General features: G+C 45.4%; 1 protein-coding gene across 6 annotated transcripts in view; it reads left to right on the top strand.

The window, feature by feature from the left end:
- The window catches only part of Gas7 (growth arrest specific 7), a 240,601-nt gene that overhangs the window by 119,191 nt on the left and 100,351 nt on the right, over window positions 1-21,059 (top strand). The window contains exon 1 of one of the 6 annotated variants that reach the window (XM_021177613.3): window positions 18,626-18,791. The exons of 4 other annotated variants lie outside the window; for them this stretch is intronic. In XM_021177613.3, coding sequence (XP_021033272.1) covers window positions 18,789-18,791 — 3 coding nt within the window. In that variant the 5' untranslated portion in view covers window positions 18,626-18,788. Of the gene's footprint in view, window positions 1-18,625; window positions 18,792-18,959; window positions 18,978-21,059 lie in introns of those variants that run through there. One more of the 6 variants, XM_085829911.1, reaches the window with a different exon arrangement.

The raw sequence follows: 21,059 nt of genomic DNA, 5'->3' as shown, positions 1-21,059 counted from the left end.
AGGTGTTTCTCTGCCATTCGGTATTCCTCAGGTGAGAATTCTTTGTTCAGTTCTGAGCCCCATTTTTTTTTTTTTTTTTTTTTATTATTATTACATAATTTCCTCAATTACATTTCCAATACTATCCCAAAAGTCCCCCATAGCGCCCCCCACTTCCCTACCCACCCATTCCCATTCTTTTGGCCCTGGCATTCCCCTATATTGGGGCATATAAAGTTTGCAAGTCCAATGGGCCTCTCTTTCCATTGATGGCCGGCTAGGCCATCTTTCGATACATATGCAGCTAGAGACAAGAGCTCCAGGGTTCCGGTTAGTACATCATGTTGTTCCAACAATAGGGTTGCAGATCCCTTTAGCTCCTTGGGTACTTTCTCTAGCTTCTCCATTGGGAGCCCTGTGATACATCCAATAGCTGACTGTGAACATCCACTCCTGTGTTTGCTAGGCCCCGGCATCGTCTCACAAGAGACAGCTATATTTGGGTCCTTTCAGCAAAATCTTGCTAGTGTATGCAATGGTGTCAGCGTTTAGAAGCTGATTATGGGACGGATCCCTGGATACAGCAGTCTCTAAATGGTCCATCCTTTCATCACAGCTACGAACTTTGTCTCTGTAGCTCCTTCCCTGGGTGTTTTGTTCCCAATTCTAAGAAGGTGCACAGTGTCCACACTTTGGTCTTCATTCTTCTTGAGTTTCATGCGTTTAGCAAATTGTATCTTATATCTTGGGTATCCTAAGTTTTGGGCTAATATCCACTTATCAATGAATACATATTGTGTGAGTTCTTTTGTGATTGTGTTACTTCACTCAAGATGATGCCCTCCAGGTCCATCCATTTGGCTAGGAATTTCATAAATTCATTCTTTTTAATAGCTGAGTAGTACTCCATTGTGTAAATGTACCATAATTTCTGTATCCATTCCTCTGTTGAGGGACATCTGGGTTCTTTCCAGCTTCTGGCTATTATAAATAGGGCTGCTATGAACATAGTGGAGCATGTGTCCTTTTTACCGGTTGGGACATCTTCTGGATATATGCCCAGGAGAGGTATTGCTGGATCCTCCGGTAGTACTATGTCCAATTTTCTGAGGAACCGCCAGACTGATTTCCAGAGTGGTTGTACAAGCTTGCAATCCCACCAACAATGGAGGAGTGTTCCTCTTTCTCCACATCCTCGCCAGCATCTGCTGTCACCTGAATTTTTGATCTTAGCCATTCTGACTGGTGTGAGGTGGAATCTCAGGGTTGTTTTGATTTGCATTTCCCTGATGATTAAGGATGTTGAACATTTTTTCAGGTGCTTCTCTGCCATTCGGTATTCCTCAGGTGAGAATTCTTTGTTCAGTTCTGAGCCCCATTTTTTAATGGGGTTATTTGACTTTCTGGAGTCCACCCTCTTGAGTTCTTTATATATATTGGATATTAGTCCCTTATCTGATTTAGGATAGGTGAAGATCCTTTCCCAATCTGTTGGTGGTTTTTTTGTCTTATTGATGGTGTCTTTAGCCTTGCAGAAGCTTTGTAGTTTCATGAGGTCCCACTTGTCAATTCTCGATCTTACAGCACAAGCCATTACTGTTCTATTCAGGAATTTTTCCCCTGTGCCCATATCTTCAAGGCTTTTCCCCACTTTCTCCTCTATAAGTTTCAGTGTCTCTGGTTTTATGTGAAGATCCTTGATCCACTTAGACTTGACCTTAGTACAAGGAGATAGGAATGGATCGATTCGCATTCTTCTACATGTTAACAACCAGTTGTGCCAGCACCATTTGTTGAAAATGCTGTCTTTCTTCCACTGGATGTTTTTAGCTCCCTTGTCGAAGATCAAGTGACCATAGGTGTGTGGGTTCATTTCTGGGTCTTCAATTCTATTCCATTGGTCTATTTGTCTGTCACTATACCAGTACCATGCAGTTTTTATCACAATTGCTCTGTAGTAGAGCTTTAGGTCCGGCATGGTGATTCCACCAGAGGTTCTTTTATCCTTGAGAAGAGTTTTTGCTATCCTAGGTTTTTTGTTATTCCAGATGAATTTGCAGATTGCACTTTCTAATTCGTTGAAGAATTGATTTGGAATTTTGATGGGGATTGCATTGAATCTGTAGATTGCTTTTGGCAAGATAGCCATTTTTACAATGTTGATCCTGCCAATCCATGAGCATGGGAGATCTTTCCATCTTCTGAGATCTTCTATAATTTCTTTCTTCAGAGACTTGAAGTTTTTATTATACAGATCTTTCACTTCCTTAGTTAGAGTCATGCCAAGATATTTTATATTATTTGTGACTATTGAGAAGGGTGTTGTTTCCCTAATTTCTTTCTCAGCCTGTTTATTCTTTGTGTAGAGAAAGGCCATTGATTTGTTTGAGTTAATTTTATATCCAGCTACTTCACCGAAGCTGTTTATCAGGCTTAGGAGTTCTCTGGTGGAATTTTTAGGGTCACTTATATATACTATCATATCATCTGCAAAAAGTGATATTTTGACTTCATCTTTTCCAATTTGTATCCCTTTGATCTCCTTTTGTTGTCGAATTGCTCTGGCTAGGACTTCAAGTACAATGTTGAATAGGTATGGAGAAAGTGGACAGCCTTGTCTAGTCCCTGATTTTAGAGGGATTGCTTCAAGCTTCTCACCATTTACTTTGATGTTGGCTACTGGTTTGCTGTAGATTGCTTTTATCATGTTTAGGTATGGGCCTTGAATTCCTGATCTTTCCAAGACTTTTATCATGAATGGGTGTTGGATCTTGTCAAATGCTTTTTCCGCATCTAACGAGATGACCATGTGGTTTTTGTCTTTGAGTTTGTTTATATACTGGATTACGTTGATGGATTTCCGTATATTGAACCATCCCTGCATCCCTGGGATGAAACCTACTTGGTCAGGATGGATGATTGTTTTGATGTGTTCTTGGATTCGGTTAGCAAGAACTTTATTGAGGATTTTTGCATCAATATTCATAAGGGATATTGGTCTGAAGTTTTCTATCTTTGTTGGGTCTTTTTGTGGTTTAGGTATCAGAGTAATTGTGGCTTCATAGAATGAGTTGGGTAGAGTACCTTCTGTTTCTATTTTGTGGAATAGTTTGTGAAGAACTGGGATTAGATCTTCTTTGAAGGTCTGATAGAACTCTGCACTAAACCCATCTGGTCCTGGGCTCTTTTTAGTTGGGAGACTATTAATGACTGCTTCTATTTCTTTGGGGGATATAGGGCTGTTTAGATCATTAACCTGATCTTGATTCAACTTTGGTACCTGGTATCTGTCTAGGAACTTCTCCATTTCATCCAGGTTCTCCAGTTTTGTTGAGTATAGCCTTTGGTAGAAGGATCTGATGGTGTTTTGGATGTCTTCAGGATCTGTTGTTATGTCTCCTTTTTCATTTCTGATTTTGTTAATTAGGATGCTTTCCCTGTGCCCTCTAGTGAGTCTGGCTAAGGGTTTATCTATCTTGTTGATTTTCTCAAAGAACCAGCTCCTTGATTGGTTGATTCTTTGAATAGTTTTTCTTGTTTCCACTTGGTTGATTTCACCCCTGAGTTTGATTATTTCCTGCCGTCTACTCCTCTTGGGTGAATTTGCTTCCTTTTGTTCTAGTGCTTTTAGGTATGTTGTCAAGCTGCTAATGTGTGCTCTCTCTAGTTTCCTTTTGGAGGCACTCAGAGCTATGAGTTTTCCTCTTAGAAATGCTTTCATTGCGTCCCATAAGTTTGGGTATGTTGTGGCTTCATTTTCATTGAACTCTAAAAAGTCCTTAATTTCTTTCTTTATTCCTTCCTTGACCAAGGTATCATTGAGAAGAGTGTTGTTCAGTTTCCACGTGAAGGTTGGCTTTCTATTATTTATTTTGTTATTGAAGATCAGCCTTAGTCCATGGTGATCTGATAGGATGCATGGGACAATTTCAATATTTTTGTATCTGTTGAGGCCTGTTTTGTGACCAATTATGTGGTCAATTTTGGAGAAGGTACCATGAGGTGCTGAGAAGAAGGTATATCCTTTTGTTTTAGGATAGAATGTTCTGTAGATATCTGCCAGATCCATTTGATTCATAATTTCTGTTAGTTTCACTGTGTCCCTGTTTAGTTTCTGTTTCCATGATCTGTCCATTGGTGAAAGTGGTGTGTTGAAGTCTCCCACTATTATTGTATGAGGTGCAATGTGTGCTTTGAGATTTACTAAAGTTTCTTTAATGAATGTGGCTGCCTTTGTATTTGGAGCATAGATATTCAGGATTGATAGTTCCTCTTGGAGGATTTTACCTTTGATGAGTATGAAGTGTCCCTCCCTGTCTTTTTTAATGACTTTGGGTTGGAAGTCAATCTTATCAGATATTAGAATGGCTACTCCAGCTTGTTTCTTCATGCCATTTGCTTGGAAAATTGTTTTCCAGCCTTTCATTCTGAGGTAGTGTCTATCCTTTTCTCTGAGATGAGTTTCCTGTAAGCAGCAAAATGTTGGGTCTTGTTTGTGTAGCTAGTTTGTTAGTCTATGTCTTTTTATCGGGGAGTTGAGTCCATTGATATTAAGAGATATTAAGGAAAATTAATTGTTGTTTCCTGTTATTTTTGTTGTTAAAGTTGGCATTTTGTTCTTGTGGCTGTCTTCTTTTAGGTTTGTTGAGGGATTACCTTCTTGTTGTTTCTAGGGCGTGGTTCCTGTCCTTGTATTGGTTTTTTTCTGTTATTATCCTTTGAAGGGCTGGATTCGTGGAGAGATAATGTGTGAATTTGGTTTTGTCGTGGAATACTTTGGTTTCTCCATCTATGTTAATTGAGAGTTTGGCTGGGTATAGTAGCCTGGGCTGGAATTTGTGTTCTTTTAGTGTCTGTATAACATCCGTCCAGGATCTTCTGGCTTTCATAGTCTCTGGTGAAAAATCTGGTGTAATTCTGATAGGCTTGCCTTTATATGTTACTTGGCCTTTTTCTCTTACTGCTTTTAGTATTCTATCTTTATTTAGAGCATTTGTTGTTCTGATTATAATGTGTCGGGAGGTATTTCTTTTCTGGTCCAGTCTATTTGGAGTTCTGTAGGCTTCTTGTATGTTCATGGGCATCTCTTTCTTTAGATTTGGGAAGTTTTCTTCTATAATTTTGTTGAAGATGTTTGCTGGTCCTTTGAGTTGAAAATCTTCATTCTCATCCACTCCTATTATCCGTAGGTTTGGTCTTCTCATTGTGTCCTGTATTTCTTGGATGTTTTGAGTTAGGATCTTTTTGCATTTTACATTTTCCTTGATTGTTGTGCCGATGTTCTCTATGGAATCTTCTGCACCTGAGATTCTCTCTTCCATCTCTTGTATTCTGTTGCTGATGCTCGTATCTATGGTTCCAGATTTCTTTCCTAGGGTTTCTATCTCCAGCGTTGCCTCATTTTGGGTTTTCTTTATTGTGTCTACTTCCCATTTTAGGTCTAATATGGTTTTGTTCATTTCCATCATCTGTTTGGATGTGTTTTCCTGTTTTTCTGTAAGGACTTCTACCTGTTTGATTATGTTATCCTGTTTTTCTTTAAGGATTTGTAACTCTTTAGCTGTGTTCTCCTGCAATTCTTTAAGGGATTTTTGTGCTTCCTCTTTATTGTCTTCTGCCTGTTTAGCAGTGTTCTCCTGCATTTCTTTAAGTGTGTTATTAAAGTCCTTCTTGAAGTCCTCTATCATCATCAGGAGATATGCTTTTAAATCTGTGTCTAGCTTTTCCGGTGTGTTGGGGTGCCCTGGACTGGGCGAAGTGGGGGTGCTGGGTTCTGATGATGGTGAGTGGTCTTGGTTTCTGTTAGTAAGATTATTACGTTTACCTTTCGCCATCTGGTAATCTCTGGGGTTAGTTGTTATCGTTGTCACTGTTTAAAGATTGGAGCAGAAGCTGCGTTCCACTTACCAGCAGTCCCAAAATCCTGCGGCGGGGGTCGTGGGTAGCTGGCGGGTGTCAGGCAACCCTGCTCTCCCGCTACCCCGGCGCTTATCTGGCCGGATGAGGCCTGTGGCCCTACTCAGGCCCGTTTCTGCTTCCCTAACTAATGCAGTCTCAGGTCCGGAGCACTTGGATTGGAGCAGAAGCTGTGCTCCACTCACCAGAAGTCTTAAGATCCTGTGGAGGGTGTTGTGGGTAGCTGGCGAGTGTCAGCAGACCCTGCGCCCCAGCTGCCCCGGTTCTTTTCTGACCGGAAGAGGGTTGTGGCCCTATGTAGGCAGGATTCCTCTCTCCCCAACCAGAGCAGTCTCAGGTCCCGCGTGATTGGACTGGAGCAGAAGCTGTGTTCCACTCACCAGCAGTCCCAAAATCCTGCGGCGGGGGTCTTGGGTAGCTGGCTGGTGTCAGGCAACCCTGCGCTCCGGCTACCCTGGCGCTGATCCGGCCGGATGAGGCCTGTGGCCCTACTCAGGCCGGTTTCTGCTTCCCTAACTAATGCAGTCTCAGGTCCCGTGCAATTGGATTGGAGCAGAAGCTGTGCTCCACTCACCAGGAGTCTTAAGATCCTGTGGCGGGTGTTGTGGGTAGCTGGCGAGTCTCAGCAGACCCTGCGCCCCAGCTGCCCTGGTGCTTTTCTGACCGGAAGAGGGTTGTGGCCCTGTGTAGGCCGGATTTCTCTCTCCCCAACCAGAGCAGTCTCAGGTCCCGCGTGATTGGACTGGAGCAGAAGCTGTGTTCCACTCACCAGCAGTCCCAAAATCCTGCGGCGGGGGTCGTGGGTAGCTGGCGGGTGTCAGGCAACCCTGCGCTCCGGCTACCCCGGCGCTTATCCGGCCGGATGAGGCCTGTGGCCCTACTCAGGCCGGTTTCTGCTTCCCTAACTAATGCAGTCTCAGGTCCCGAGCACTTGGATTGGAGCAGAAGCTGTGCTCCACTCACCAGAAGTCTTAAGATCCTGTGGCGGGTGTTGTGGGTAGCTGGCGAGTGTCCCAGCCCTGTTTTGTTAACAAGCGGTAACTAGCCCACTCCTGATAGCAACATTAATCTATTCCTGAAGGCTGGGCCCTCACAGCCTAATTAGCACTTCAAGGTCCCAACTCTCAGCATTCTTGTGTTGGGTATTAAGTCTCTAATATGAAAACTCTTAGGAGTATATTCCAACTTAAAAAAAACAAATAAACAACAACAACAACAAAAACCCAAACACAATTGGCATCTCCAGCTTACCTTAAAGACAGTTCCTTGGGTCCCTTCCCATAGGCCCAGGAGTGTGTAGCCCTAGTAACACAGCCAGAGAACGATGTCTCATTCTGAAGGACCAGGTGGGATGATCAGGCTGATCAAGGATAGCCAAGCACTGAGAGGAGCTAGAAGGTCTTTAGATGAAAATATGATAGTATTTTTTGTAAAGTTGGGGAGTTGCAAGACAGGATTTCCTTGTATAGCCCTGGCCGTTCTGGACTTATCTCTGTAGACCAGGCTGGCCTCAAACTTATAGAGATCTGCGTGCCTCTTCCTTCCCAAGTGCTGGGACGAAAGGTGAGCACCACCTCTGCCTCGTACGCTGTCAGCTCTTTATAACATCTAGGCAAGAGTCAGCCATAGGTTGATTTTAAGTCTCATACTGGAAAATCAGATAAGATTTCACAATCACCAGCCATCTCTCTGGCTAAGGGCTTTGATTGCTTCAGTAGACAGTCTATGTGAGCCTTTCCCAATGGTGTACCCAAGGCTCTTGAGAAGTTTGCCTCCCAGACACCAATGGCCTTGTCTCCCCCGCCCATTTCTTTTCTGTGTGCTTTGGAGAACTGGGGTGGGGATTAAGTATCTAAAACCCCTCCCGTTGTAAACAGACTGTCACATGGGCACTGCAGTCTCCTCCTTCTAGACTATTAGAATTTTTCTTTTTCGTCTACCCTTGTTTTTGGTACACAGGCCATTCCAGGAAAAAATGAGGTCTACATGCCAGATACGTTGACAAGTGTTGCTCAGTCTGGAAGAAGAAGCCTATCTTGCCTGCTGTCCCCTGCCTCCTACTCCGCTTCCCCCCATACACATGGGGCTTCATGTAGTCCATCCTGGCCTGTGAACTAGGGATCAACTTGAACTTCTTGTTCTGTCTGTCCCTACCTCCTGAGTGCTGGGACTACATGTATATCACTATGCTTCACCATGCCCAGTTTATGACCTCTGAGAATTAAACCTAAGTCTTCATGTATGCTACGCAGGCATTCCTTCAGCCGAGCTCCATCTCAGGCTCATGCATTTCTCGTGCACATCTGTGTCTGGAGACCAATTTGAATAGAACACTTTTTGTGCCAGGAAGTGGCAGACAAGTGCTCATCCCAGGTCACTCAAACCAGAGGAACAATGGCTGGAGAAGTTAAGCAGGGTGGAGCACACCTCCCAGGAGACAGTCCCCTTCTAGGCTTCCAGAATTCAGTGCAGAGGGGAGGAGGCTCCCCTGATTAGAGAGTTAGTGTGGGAGCCTAGTCTCTAGCTGCCTCTGCCTCTGCCTCTTGCTTTGGTCAATGAGTAGAAACTGCCGGTTAGAGCTCCTAGTTGTCAGGCCCCAAGCAAAACTGCTTGCAGCCATTTAGCACTCAGTGGCCTTCTGGGAGTCCGGGTATTCACCCCTGGATGCTGGTAAGAGTTCTTTGTGGTGGGAATGTATATGCTGTGATTTTCTTACTTACCCGCTTAACAATCCACTTCCCCCTGCTGCTTCCCCTCTCCCCAGTTAACAAGCCTCCTACTAGCAGTCACCATTGCCTTCCCTGGGTCAAGTGGATAATGAGGGAGCTGGCTGCCTGGCTTCCTCTTCAAACTAGGATGTTTACCTTGGGAGGTAGCAGAGGTTCAATACATAGACTCAGAGGCAGCCTTGAGTGAGGAGGAATCAGCACTAGGTCAGGAGACAGAACACCATGTTGAAAGCACTCTGTGAAATGAAAATAAGAAGCAATTCCCCTAAGGTTTCTATAGGAGTCAAATAAGCTAGTATATGTCAAGTTTCCTGGCCTCTAACAGTGCAGCAGCTAGCAGCAACAAACATAGGATCTCATGGCAAAGTACAGGTGGTAGAACTGATTGAAGATATCCAAGGGTGGGGAATGGGAGATGGGGAACTTTGATCCCTGCATCCCTTTATTCATTCTGTCTCCTTGGAGAAAAATGCCTGCATGGGTCATTTCAGGAAGGGTGGTAGGGCCTAGCATAATAGTCTGTAGGTCCTGGAATGGTCTGTGCAGACCTTGTGCTGGAAATCTCTGTCTTCCGGCTGTCTTGTCTGGCTAGAGCTTTGAGTCTTGGTGCTGAAAAATAGTTGGATGAGGGATTTGCAACAGGAAAAAATCAAGAGGGCTCAGCCCACAGCTGTTTGGGATGTCCCTGTACCCACGAGTCAGATGCTGATGTGCCGCTGAATTCCAGTCTTGTCATTTCTGTGTCTTTCCTCCTGCTCCTTCTGTCAGACTACTCAGTGTCAGGAAGGTTGGGCAGTATTGCTCTGGGGCATTCCACATAGCCTGTTGGGTTGGTCTGGATAGCACCATGAATCGAGCCTCAGTTCCCTCATCTGATGGACGCTCGCATGGGGTCATCCAGAGACCTAACAGGTGGTGGGAAGCATTGCAAAGCAAATCCTTTTCTGTCAGAGTTTCTGCCCTCTGACTGAATCGGAAACTTCTCGAGGACAGAGAGATTTACTGTACATAGTCCAGGATGGCCTCAGATTCATGACCTTAGGGTCTCAGCCTTCTGAGTGCTGGGTCTACCCTGTGCCACTATGCTGGCTTGTTTTCTCATTATTATGTGCTGGGGAGAAAAAGACAGTTTCACATGGGGTTTTTCTAAGCTTATGCTACTAGTAGAATGTGATTGGAACTCTAGTGTTTGTTTTGTCTGTGATTTGCTGGAGAGCAGGAGCTGGGTTTGGGACAGGTAAATATCTGAGGGCTGGTGAGTGTTTTGTGGGACTTCTTGGTTTGTACTCCTGCCCCAAGCCCAATGCAGTCATGAACACCTTATGTTGGAATTCTTCGTAGGTTGTTCTTTTCAGAAACCCCTGGAATCTTCCAGGCCCTCTTGTTTGGCTAGAGCTTTGTATTTTAAGGATAGGGAAAATAGACTGAAGAGGATTCTCGAAAAGGAAAATCAAGTGAGCTCATGACTTCACTCTGTGTTCACAGATGTTTCCTCCCTGGGCCTCTTCCTCCACAGGGCTCTTTGACCACAAACAAATGGGAAGTGGCTGTCAGTGTCACCTTTCCCTGAGGAGTGCTAAGGTCCTAATGGGGTTTTGGCTGCCTTTGCTGACCTCAAGCTCATTCTGTAGCCTCATGAGATTGGAACATTCACATCAAAGTTCAGGGCAGCCAGAGGTTGCTCTCTCCTGAGACCGAGCAGGCATGGTGTCCATTCCTAGTCTCTGGTCCTCAATTTTCTCATCTGTAAAAACGGCAAGATGGAATCAAGAGATCATTAAAGTATGGCCTCCCATGGCTGTGATCTGAGACGGATCAGTTAAGGGAGGCTGTAAAGAGTCAAGGCATGGGAGTTATCCCTGAGGTGGAAAATCTGCCACACAGCACAGCTCACTCTCTACAGAGAACTAGAAGTGACTCACACTTGAGTTGAGACTTCATCATTATCACCTTCCTGAGGTAGATTTATCTCTCAGTGCCTGGAGGTTAAATGGGTAGTGTCTTCCCTTGCGTGCCTAAAACAAGCCTTCCTGTTTCTGTCATGCATGAGGTGTTAGCACAGCTCACTGGGTATGTCTGTGATTGCAAAATTTTGGGAAAGAGGCTCCCATTTGCAGATTGAAAAAAAAAACATCATTTAACTTTCAATATACTTAAAGATGACCTTGGATTTTTTTATTTGTATGTGTCTATCTCCTGAGTGCTGGGATTATTGGCTGAGTGCTGGGATTATAGGTGTGTGCCACCATTTCCTGCTTAAATGTGCTGTGGTACAAGCTCAGGACAGTGCCTGCTAGGCAGGAGCTCTACCAACTGAGCAATGGTCACCATCCTGCTAATTCTTTTGCTTGTTCTTTGTCTTTTTTGGAGACAACAGGGCTTCTGAACTTACAGTGTAGCTGAAGATTACTCTGGATTTCTAATCCCCCTGCCTCTACCTCCCGAGATCCCAAGTATCGGCCTAGTTCCAAGAGTTATAGTCTGATATTGGCACTTCTCCAGCACTCCACAGAAGTGGATTTGAGTGAGCAGGTTCCGGTTGTGAGGTCCCAACTCATCCATTTCCATCTTTAGGCCACCTCTTTGATCTCAGCTGTGTTTTTCCACACTTTCTGTTCCCCTTTCAGAGGCCGTGACTTCTGACAGTGTCCGAGTTGCTTCTGAACTATTTTCTGAGATGTGCTCTTCCGTTAAGCTTTCACCTTGGCATTTCCTCATTTGGAGTTGCCTCTCCCACCATCCCAGCCTCCTTTCTTCTCATTCTTGGACATGTCAGGTGGCATGTGCCTTTGTACAGAACAAGTGGACTCCTATTGACCGCTGCACCGTTTTCCCATTCCTAAAGGTCTCTTTCTTATGGATGACCCACAGTTTCTATAACACACACGCCCCTCTGTCCAGTTCCCAGTGTCACCTTGGCTTTCAGAACAGGCGAGCAGCCTGCCCAAGCCCCTCAAATCACACTGTGCTCGCTATCCCTGGGTTTCCTGGGAACTTCTAGACTTCAATGATTTACCAATAGCAGAAGGATAGGTCCCTGCTTCCTGTGTGCCCAGGGAACTGAAAACTTGGGGATCAGATATCTGCAAACCCTGTCCCTTGGGTTAGAAACCGGGACTGGTGAAGGCGGAACACACATCTGCACTCAGGGGATCAGGGGACGGCTGGTGAAGTTGCAAATGCAGCTTCCCTTCTATGGCCCATCCCTGTTCAGGAAGACATCTTTCTCTGCCCCTCTGCTGACCTAGTGGTTCTGGAATGGGTTCTCTGACTGTTTTTGTTTCTTCCAAGACTGAGTACATGTTTCCTTTTCCTTTTCTTCTTTTTGCTGACGTAAGAGTGAGCCCGTTAAGTTGACAGGCAGTCCCAGAACAGCTTCAGCACCTTCACCGCGGGCCCCACTTGCATTTTTATCCTTGCCTCTTTACTTCCCCATAGTGTTTCAGACCTCTGTGTCTGCAGGGAATTCAGGTTTGGCTTTCTGAGATTACAAAAACAACCTGAGACCGACCGTTTTCTAGATGCGCCGAGCTGCTTTCGGGGCAACCTGAGTGTTTCCTAACACGTACTGAGTTTCCAGCAAAGGATCTGCAGGGTAATTTTAGATCACATAGCCATGACGGCTTTTAAGTTGTAGTTATTTTTATGTATAATTGGAAAATATAAAATCACAAGTTATACCCGTGATTTCTTAGATGTTATTACTTAGACCAAGGCTAAATTTAAATTGGCTATAAGTTAGTTTAAAAAAAAATGTTGAGTAGGCTGATGGTGTGGCTCAGTGATAGAGGACTTGCTTAATGAATTCATGACCTGAAATTCCATGCCCAGCACTGTTGTTGCTGCTGCTGTTGCTGCTGCTGCTGCTGCTGCTACTGCTGTTTTAATAAATCACAGTGTTGCGGTGGCACAGGGGTGTGACAAGATGTAACAGCAGGCTAAGCATGACTGAAGCTGGAAGTCACTGAACAGGGAAACATTTCAGAATCTAACTGTTGGGAAGTGGGACCTAATTCAGGTAGTTGGACTTGGTAGCAGTCTCCTTTAGCCACTGAACCATCGCTCCAGTTATCAGGGCTTTTAGAGCTGAACACCATTTCTGACCCATTCATTCAGTACTGGGAATCTTTTGTGACGTGATGCCTAGAACCTTTTACTTGCTGCACACGGGAACTTGGTTTCCTGTCCCTCGATCTCTGCTCTGCACTCACACCAGTAGGCCTAGAGCCTGCTACTCCCTAGGGTCATTTTTTGTTGTTTGTTTTGTCTTGTATTGTTTTGTTTTCTGTTTAATGGCAGCTCATCTTGGTATCCCCTCTTTGAGCTCAGGACTAACCAAGCCCCTCCTGGGCCTCCCATCAGTTTCTCGTCCATCGTCCTCTTTCCAAAATAAGCAGAGGCCACGCCCCCTGGGTATCAGGGAGTGTTTACTTAGACAAAAAAGATAAATTATGACTTGCTGGAATCCCTTCCTTGTTGATTTCAGAGACTGTCTGAATGTTGAGCCTGCATGCAGAGGGAGGAAGTTGGGATAGAAACCTGGTTCTTGCCTCTTGGAGAAGGGATAGAGGACAGTGCACACTTATAGAAGGGGCAGGAAGGAAGATTCAAAGAGCATGGGTCTCAAGTTCAGCTCCCCCAATCTTATCTTATGGATCCCAAATCCACCTATAGGATATGGCTACTCTTTCCACTTGCCACCAGCTGTATGTATCAAAGGCCAGACTGACCTCCAGTGCCCACACGGAACATTGCCAGTGGACTGCCTTCAATTTATGTTAACACACTTTGAACTTAGATCTAGTGCCAACAAACTCCATGCCTCACCCCTAAATTGGTTCCCACCATTGCTTGGATCCCTAGGTTCGTGGTGATGGCTTTTCCCAGTTCTCTTTAGAATCAGCTTCACTCCCCCCCTCCTCCCCACTGCCCTCCTCTCATTGGCTGTCCAGCTACTCTTGCTTCTTGCATCACAGACCTGGCACTTAAGCTCTTCCTTTTCATCCCCACTGTAGGGCAAATTCTTTATCTTCTCAGAAGCCTCCCTTCTTTCTCCCAGCCCACAATGATCCCGCCCTCCCTGGATTCTGAAAGCTCTTATTGTCTCCAGACTTAGCCTTTTGGCAATGGCTACGGTCTGTCTTGAAAGCTGTTTCCCTCCCCACTCCCCACCCCTCTTTGTGACTTATCTTTATCTTCCAAATTTTAAGAATCAGGCACTACTGTAACAGTGCCTGGATGTTCTGTGGCAGCAGGGAAGGATAATCAGCAGCTATTATATATGATTGATCATGTGACCCAGGGGCCACATGTGGGGGAAGGAGTGCCTATGACCCTATACCCTGTAAACTGTACGGGGGTGAGTAATTTCTCCCCTCATGACTATGAAGCATTTATGAAAAGTGACTCACCCATGGCCAGATGTTCCCTCTTATTAATTATCATTATAACACAACACGATTCATCCTGCAGAGGATGGGAGCTGAGTGGCCTACTTCAGTTGATAATTTTCAACTCTCAGCCTCTATGGAAATGATCACCAGTCCTTTGCTTTTGAATCATGAGTTGCCTGCTGTCTCTCCTCTATACCTGTGGCCCTGAATGTAGACATCTCCATGGTTGCAGACGCCAAATGGAAAGAGCTCATTAGTTTATTTCTCACCACCGACCTTTAAGAGAAGAGGACCATTAGTAAAACACGAGCAACTTCCCAGATAAAACACAGACTCCATTACCCTGTTACAGATAACCACATCACAGCAGAGTCTGTCAGACCCTGAGAGATTAGCTGAGGAGAACCCTGAAAGATAAAGTCTTCAGAACTAATATGTTCTGCTTAGCCCAGGTCAGAGCATGTGTCCTGCCTTACAGAGGCCCAGAAAGGTATCTGTCCATGAGCTGGTGGCCATATTGGATTTGCAGTGGCAGTCATAACTCTGTACGGTCACTGATGGGCTGTTGCTTGGGAATGTTTCTGCTTCTTAGTGTAACACAGAGCCAAGCTGTTACATCGGAAGCTTCTGGGGTTATTGCGATTCCACAATACTTGAAGAACTGGAAAAGGTGTTTCCATACAGGTCCAAAGGCAGTTTTGCTTTAGCAGCACAGGGTGGGGCCTACTTACAAGAGCAGGGAATCATCATGATCCTTTATATGCATTTGTGCCACAAAGCTAAGGGCTTGAGTTCCCAGCCAACCCTCTCTCCTATACTTCCCAGAGGTGACATGATGGACTGCTGCCAATGGGGGCCCTACTTCCAGACAGAGCTCTCATCTTAGTGGCCAGTTTCAACCACTTGACAGACACGGGTGTTTTTCTTGTTTGTCCCTCAGTTTGTTCAGTTTTTAAAATTACATTTATTGGGTTTTTTTTTTTTTTTTTTTTTTTTTTTGCTTGATAAAGGCATAGGAAGTCAACAGATAACCCTTGGAGCCTGTGTCTCTTTCTGCTTGAGATTGTCTCAGAGACTGAACTCGGATCCTCAGGGTGGGGCTATCATCATCATCATCATCAAGACAATGTTTGTTATATAGATCAGGCTGGCCTGGAAACAATCCTCCTGCCTTAGCCTCCAAGTGTTGGGATTACAGTAGTGTATCACTGTGCTCGGGTCTGTGTTTTCTAGCTCTGATGATCTCACATCTCCTGTGGCCTCTCTGCATCCTCATCTATGCTCCCCACTCCTTCTTGCCTCTTTATCATTAGGAACTGAACCACTGCTCTTAGTCCCTCCTCCCTATTTCATTGGCCCTTGCTCCTACTGCCCACAAGGTGTACAGCTGTGCACAGTTATCTTCTTCCCACTCTTGCTTCTCACTCCATCTTAAGAACTGGTGTTTTTTCCTCTAGTCAGAGATTGCGATAAAATTCCCTTTGATTTATTAAGATAGTCAATCACATGATATATATGCTCACTTCAAGGGTACCTTACTCAGACTGAGTGCTGAGTTAAAGATCAGTGGCCATGACTACAGCTGATGGCAGCCCCAGCATTACTGAGGAACGAGAGTTTACCAAGCAGCCAAGGCTGCTCACAGCCACAGGTTTGAGAAGAGAAGGGTAAGCCCTACCAGTAGGTGAGAAGGAGAGATGAGAATGGAGACACATCAACATGGAAAGCTAAGAGCTGTCGTGCTTAAACCAGAGGCCATTGCCAGCCATTCTTGTCTGTGCTACAGACCTTCATAGGAAAGCCAGTCATTGACTGGGTATTGACTGTGGTGTTCCAGTTTCTCCAGATTGCACAGAGGGCAGGCTGGAGTGAGCCCTGCTGTAGATAAGCCATGCACTCAGCTTTTTTTTTTCTAGTTGGGCTTCCTAGTTCCCCTCACCAAGGGACTGGGGTTGGCTTTCCTATGTGCATAACTTCTTTGCTGGAGATGCTATACCTGTGTATCTTCTGAAATAGTGACCCATGGTACCTTAAGTCCAACCACTTGTCCCCATCACAAACCCCTTTTTAAAAAATTGTTGGCAGATATAGGTAGCATAAAATCTCCCACTGTTACCATGCTTAAGAGTAGAGTTTAGTGACATTAAAGGCATTTATGTTGTATGCAGTCACCATCACCATCCATCTGCCAAATCTTTTCATCTTACAGAATTAAAACTGTACCACCAGGTAGCTTTCCATTCTTCAGTCTCTGGAAGCCACTATTCTCCTTTTTGTCACCAAGTTTGGCTGACCTAAGAACATCATCTAAGTAGACTCACATAGAATGTATCCATCTTGATGAGTTTAATTCAATTAGCATAGTGTAAAATAAACATAATGTTGTAGCATATGGCAGAATGTGCCTTCCTTGTTAAAGACAGAATAATACTCCATTGTATTTATTATTCTTACATAACTTGTGTATGTGTGTGTTCAAGTGTGTGTGTTCAAGTGTGTGTGTGTGTGTTTGTGTGTTTGTGGGGGTGCGTGTGTGCATGTGTATAGGCCAGAGGTCAATGTTAAGTGTCTACTTCAATTGTTTTCCTTCCTTACTTTTTTGAGATATGGTCTCTTATACCTAGAGCTGATTGGCTAGACTGGCTAACCAGCAGGCTTTGGGGTTCTGCCTGCCTCTGCCTCATGCCCCCCATCCCCCTAGTACTAAGGTTACAGACATACTTGACCATGCCTGGCTTTTCGTGTGAGTGCTGGGAACCCAAACTCAGGTCCTCGTGATTGCACAACAGGTACATTGACCACTGAACCATCTCCCCAAGCCCTAAACAACATTTTGTTGTTGTTTATACATTTATCCATCAAGGGACACTTGGACTATTTTTGTCACGAATAAGAATGTATAAATATCTCTTCAAAACTTTGCTTTCAACTCTTTGGGGTGTGTATCCAGAAGTCAATCCCAAGTGATGCAGGTGATAACTCCCTGTAGTTTTGGTTTGCATTTCCCTAATATTTCCATGATGTTGAACATCTTTTTGTCTCCTTACAGGCCATGTTATAACTTTGGAAGGATGACCTGTGCTGATTATTTGCTTTTCGTTATCAAATGTAGACTTTGTCTTGTGCTCGGGGACAGCTGCCTGTCTCCCACACTTTGAGCCACTGTGAGAATAAAAACATGGCAGCAGCTCTTACTGTGTGCGCGCAGCGTCCTCACTGCACCAAGTGCTGTTTTATTTCCCCTTCACATCCCTGCAACCATTTAGAAAGATACTCAAGTGTCTCTACTTAACATCTGGGAAGAACCTGAAGCCTGCCTGCCTTGCCTGAAATCTCAGAGCAGTGTAACAGCAGCACCACTGAGACCCTGGTCTGACTCTGCTGGGTGGTAACCTGATTTACATAATCCTATATAAAGAACCAGTCAGGGACTGCAGCCTCTTGGTAGAATGCTCATCTAGCATACAGAAAGCCCTGAGTTCAAGTTCTAGCACACACACAAAAATGCAATCAGTTGCTAAAATCCTGGAGTTTGTAACAGAAAGTAAACAGAAATATACAATCTGAGTGCTAAAACTTTAATGGATCCAGAAGGCCTCTGTTTATTTATTTGTCTATCTGTGTGTACATCTGTATGTGTATATATGTGTATGTGCACATATGTGTGTGTGTGTGCATGTGTGAACACAGCCATCTGTGTTTTATGGCATGCCTATCTCAGCTGTGAATCTTTGCCTTTCACCTCCTTTGAGATGTTATCTCTTGTTTGTCCTTCCACACCTCAGGCTACCTGGCCCACGAGCTTCCAGGAGCTTCCAGATTTCCTGCCTATCTTCTGTCTTGCCTAAAACCTCTGTGGTTATGGACATATTCTACTGTGGGTATCTGGTTTTCTTGTGTTCTGGGGATCTGAATTTAGGTTCTCATGCTAGCTCAACAAGCATTCTCTCCACAGAACTGACTCCCCAGCTTCCAGAAAGCTTTTAAACAGGACATCAGATTCACTGGGGATCCAGGCCCCTACCTAACCTATACAACTGGTAGTCGATACAGCATGGCTCTTGGGTCCAGCCCTGTCTTCACTTACAGCCTTCGGTGATAGATAGTGAGCATAGACTGAAAGCCAAGGCCAGAGATTAGTTTCACACAATCGTTCTTTCTGGAAATTCTCCACTCTTTTCATACTGGCTTTTTATCAGACCTTGGATTCACACAGCTGGAGCCAGGCCCAAGCCAGAGCCCTGACTTAGGTTTGGGAAGAAGTTGGCTGAAACTTCTCCCAGCAGGGATAAGGCAGGCCCAGGGAGTCCTGTCTAAAATGCAGTAGACAAAGGTGCCCTTGTTCATAGGCCTTGGGGTGAGAGTCATCTGGTCAGCGACACAGGCTTGGCCATTGTATGCTCTGACCTCAGCCAATTTTTTTTAGACTGAGAAAGGGGGTGGGAGGGGAAGTCCTCTAGAAATTGTATCTGGAAAGGCCTGCATGGGCTGTTGATTTCCCAACAGGCACGGGAGCAGATTTGGGAGGAACTGTGCAATGTAGTGGGTTCTTTGTGAAAGAACAGAGATGTCAGTGATGAGAAAAGCCACAGGAACATCCCCCAGGGTGCTCAGCGTACTGGCCCCGGGGCAGCTGCTTGCTTCAGCCACACTTTCCCCAGAAGGTGCCATGCAGAACAAGTTGCCCCGAGCCCAGTCCTGAGCCTGGGGCTTCAGACCAGCCCTGGCATCTCTTCCATAGCAACTGCCCTTCAGGACCAGCTGCGCACTCATGGTAAGAACCACTCCTGCAGAAGTATGCTTGACCTACCCTCTCTGTCTGTTGTGAAAACGCCTTTCATAGTGCAGAGAGGAGATTCTGAAGACCCTGTGAGATTGGGTAGGACTTGCTGAGTCTGGAAGCTCTGTGGACCCTGTGCCAAGAGGGCATATGTGCCCAAGACAAGAGCAGAAAGAAGAGGTATGGGCAGAGGGTAAATGATGGGTGGGGGTGGGGTGGGGGTAAGGAGTTGTGTGGAAAGATGGGAGAGGAGTATTTGGAGAGGGAAGGCTCACCTGAGACAGGTAGTTAAAGGCATGTGATGGAGAAGAGAGCCGATGTGGATTTATTTATGCCTTTCTACCATTCTTTTTCTATATATATTATATTTTTCTAAATATAAAGCATGGTTTCTTCCTGCCCATCTGGCATCCCCCCCATGCCCCAGATTTACCGGGAAAGTTCTGAGGTGCAAGATCTAGGGAAGAACCGTGAATCTCTGCATTAGGGGAAGGTAAAGGGAGCCTTTGGGTGTCTCAGCTCCCCAGATGGTAGTTAGGCACCAGTGACATCTAACTCGGTTTCCAGATTGGCATATGCCTCCTCTCAGTTTGTCAGTGGAAGCTTTTCTGAGATATTGAGGATAGAAAACCTTGTTTTGCTGACCTCTGAGCCTGGATGGTTGCCTTTCCTATGATCTGCCCTTTAGCCTAGGCTTTGTATGACATCCCCCTTCCCACTGCTGAGGCTCTCTGTGTCTGTGAGGTCCAGTTCACATGGCAAGGCTACTCAGATCCTTCATGGAATCTTCCTCCACCTTGCTAGGCACGAAGCACCTCTGATTTGAACATTCCTTCCCAGAAGCTTGAACTGGGACCAGGAGAAGACAATAATGCTTGCTACCCAAGAGTATCCTCTAACTGGGACCCTTGACCTCCCAAGAATATGTATAAGGAAGTTTTGTAATAATAAGCAGGTGTCTGAATGGTCCAGGGGGACTTAGACCCACAGATGTAGTGCTGGGACTACATTTTTAGTTATCTCCCAAAGGACACGAGTGATGCTGGTTCAGAGGACCACCCTTGGAGAGTTACTGCTGGAAGGACCACAGGCTAGACCATCATGTTATAACCAAGTGAGGGATGTTCAAGATTGGACTACGGCATGCTATGGAGATGCTGCTGGGCCTGGTCAGCCCTGAGGAGGAAGGGAGGATCCGCAGAGAACGTGCACACTCGTATGCTGAGAGCAAGGAAGGGTTCAAGGCCAGCTTGTAGCAGTGTGGGACACGTGGGGGTGCAGGTCCATTGCTGGGGTATACCTAAGTTGAAATGGACTGTGTGTCTGGGGTATAATGTAAAGGGTGAAGTGGATATACTTATTACTTAGGTGACAGGCTCTACTGGAGCCTGCCTGGTGTGTATGATTCTGGCTTCTAGTGACACATTGACAGGAACAGAGACAGAAGCCTAGGATACCAGCGGGGAAAACAGGTTTCAGGACAGACAGCTCTGGGTCCTTGAAAGTGGCTTTCACAGTGAAGGGTCTATTAAGACAAAACTCAGTGTAGTGACAGATGCAATCCTAAGAGGCTGGGCACTGGCAGCGTTTAAGAAGAGGACCAGGCTTCTGAGTCACATGTCTATACATGAATATGACTTCCCCCCCTCCTTTTCTACATAAATGGCACATCCTTAAAACAGATATACTAGCATTTAGAATCATTGAGCATTCGATGATATCTGTTCAAAATAAGCCCTCGCAGGCCATCTGGTCCAACTTCCACATTTGAGAGATGAAGAAATCAAGGCCCTCCCGACAGAGATGAGACGGGTTGCTTAAGATCTCAAAACAAGGCTGCTACAGCTTCAAACATGGCCCCTGGGAGCACAGCTCACATTCTGTGTGTCTCTTGCTTGTTGCTATGGTGTGGTGGTGTGTCCTCTATGGTAAGGTCTTGGTAGTTATCGTCTGCCTGGTTCTTATGTCTTATGTCTCTCTATCGGTGGATCCAAAAGCTTTGCCAAGTGGGGTTGGTAGGATCACACCTTTACTGACTCTGGAAACTGCCTGTCAGCTTTCATCTCCCTGCAGGCTACTGTTTCAGAACCAATTAGGGGAGTCAGGCATCTTTGAACAAAACGGCTGTGAGCACGAGCAGTTGGCACTGCAGAGTAACTAGAACGCGTCTCCATGGTGAGACTGGCTACTTCCGCTTTCTTTCAGTGCCTGTGGGTTGCTGCAGCCCACAAGAAGTGACCACAAAGTCAGGCCAGCTGGACG

This window comes from Mus caroli, unplaced genomic scaffold, assembly GCF_978045245.1.
Source record: "Mus caroli unplaced genomic scaffold, Mus_caroli_1 scaffold_13, whole genome shotgun sequence".
Classification (NCBI taxonomy): Eukaryota; Metazoa; Chordata; class Mammalia; order Rodentia; family Muridae; genus Mus; species Mus caroli.
Note: the sequence above shows the minus strand (reverse complement) of the source record. Positions and strands in the feature narration are given on the sequence as shown.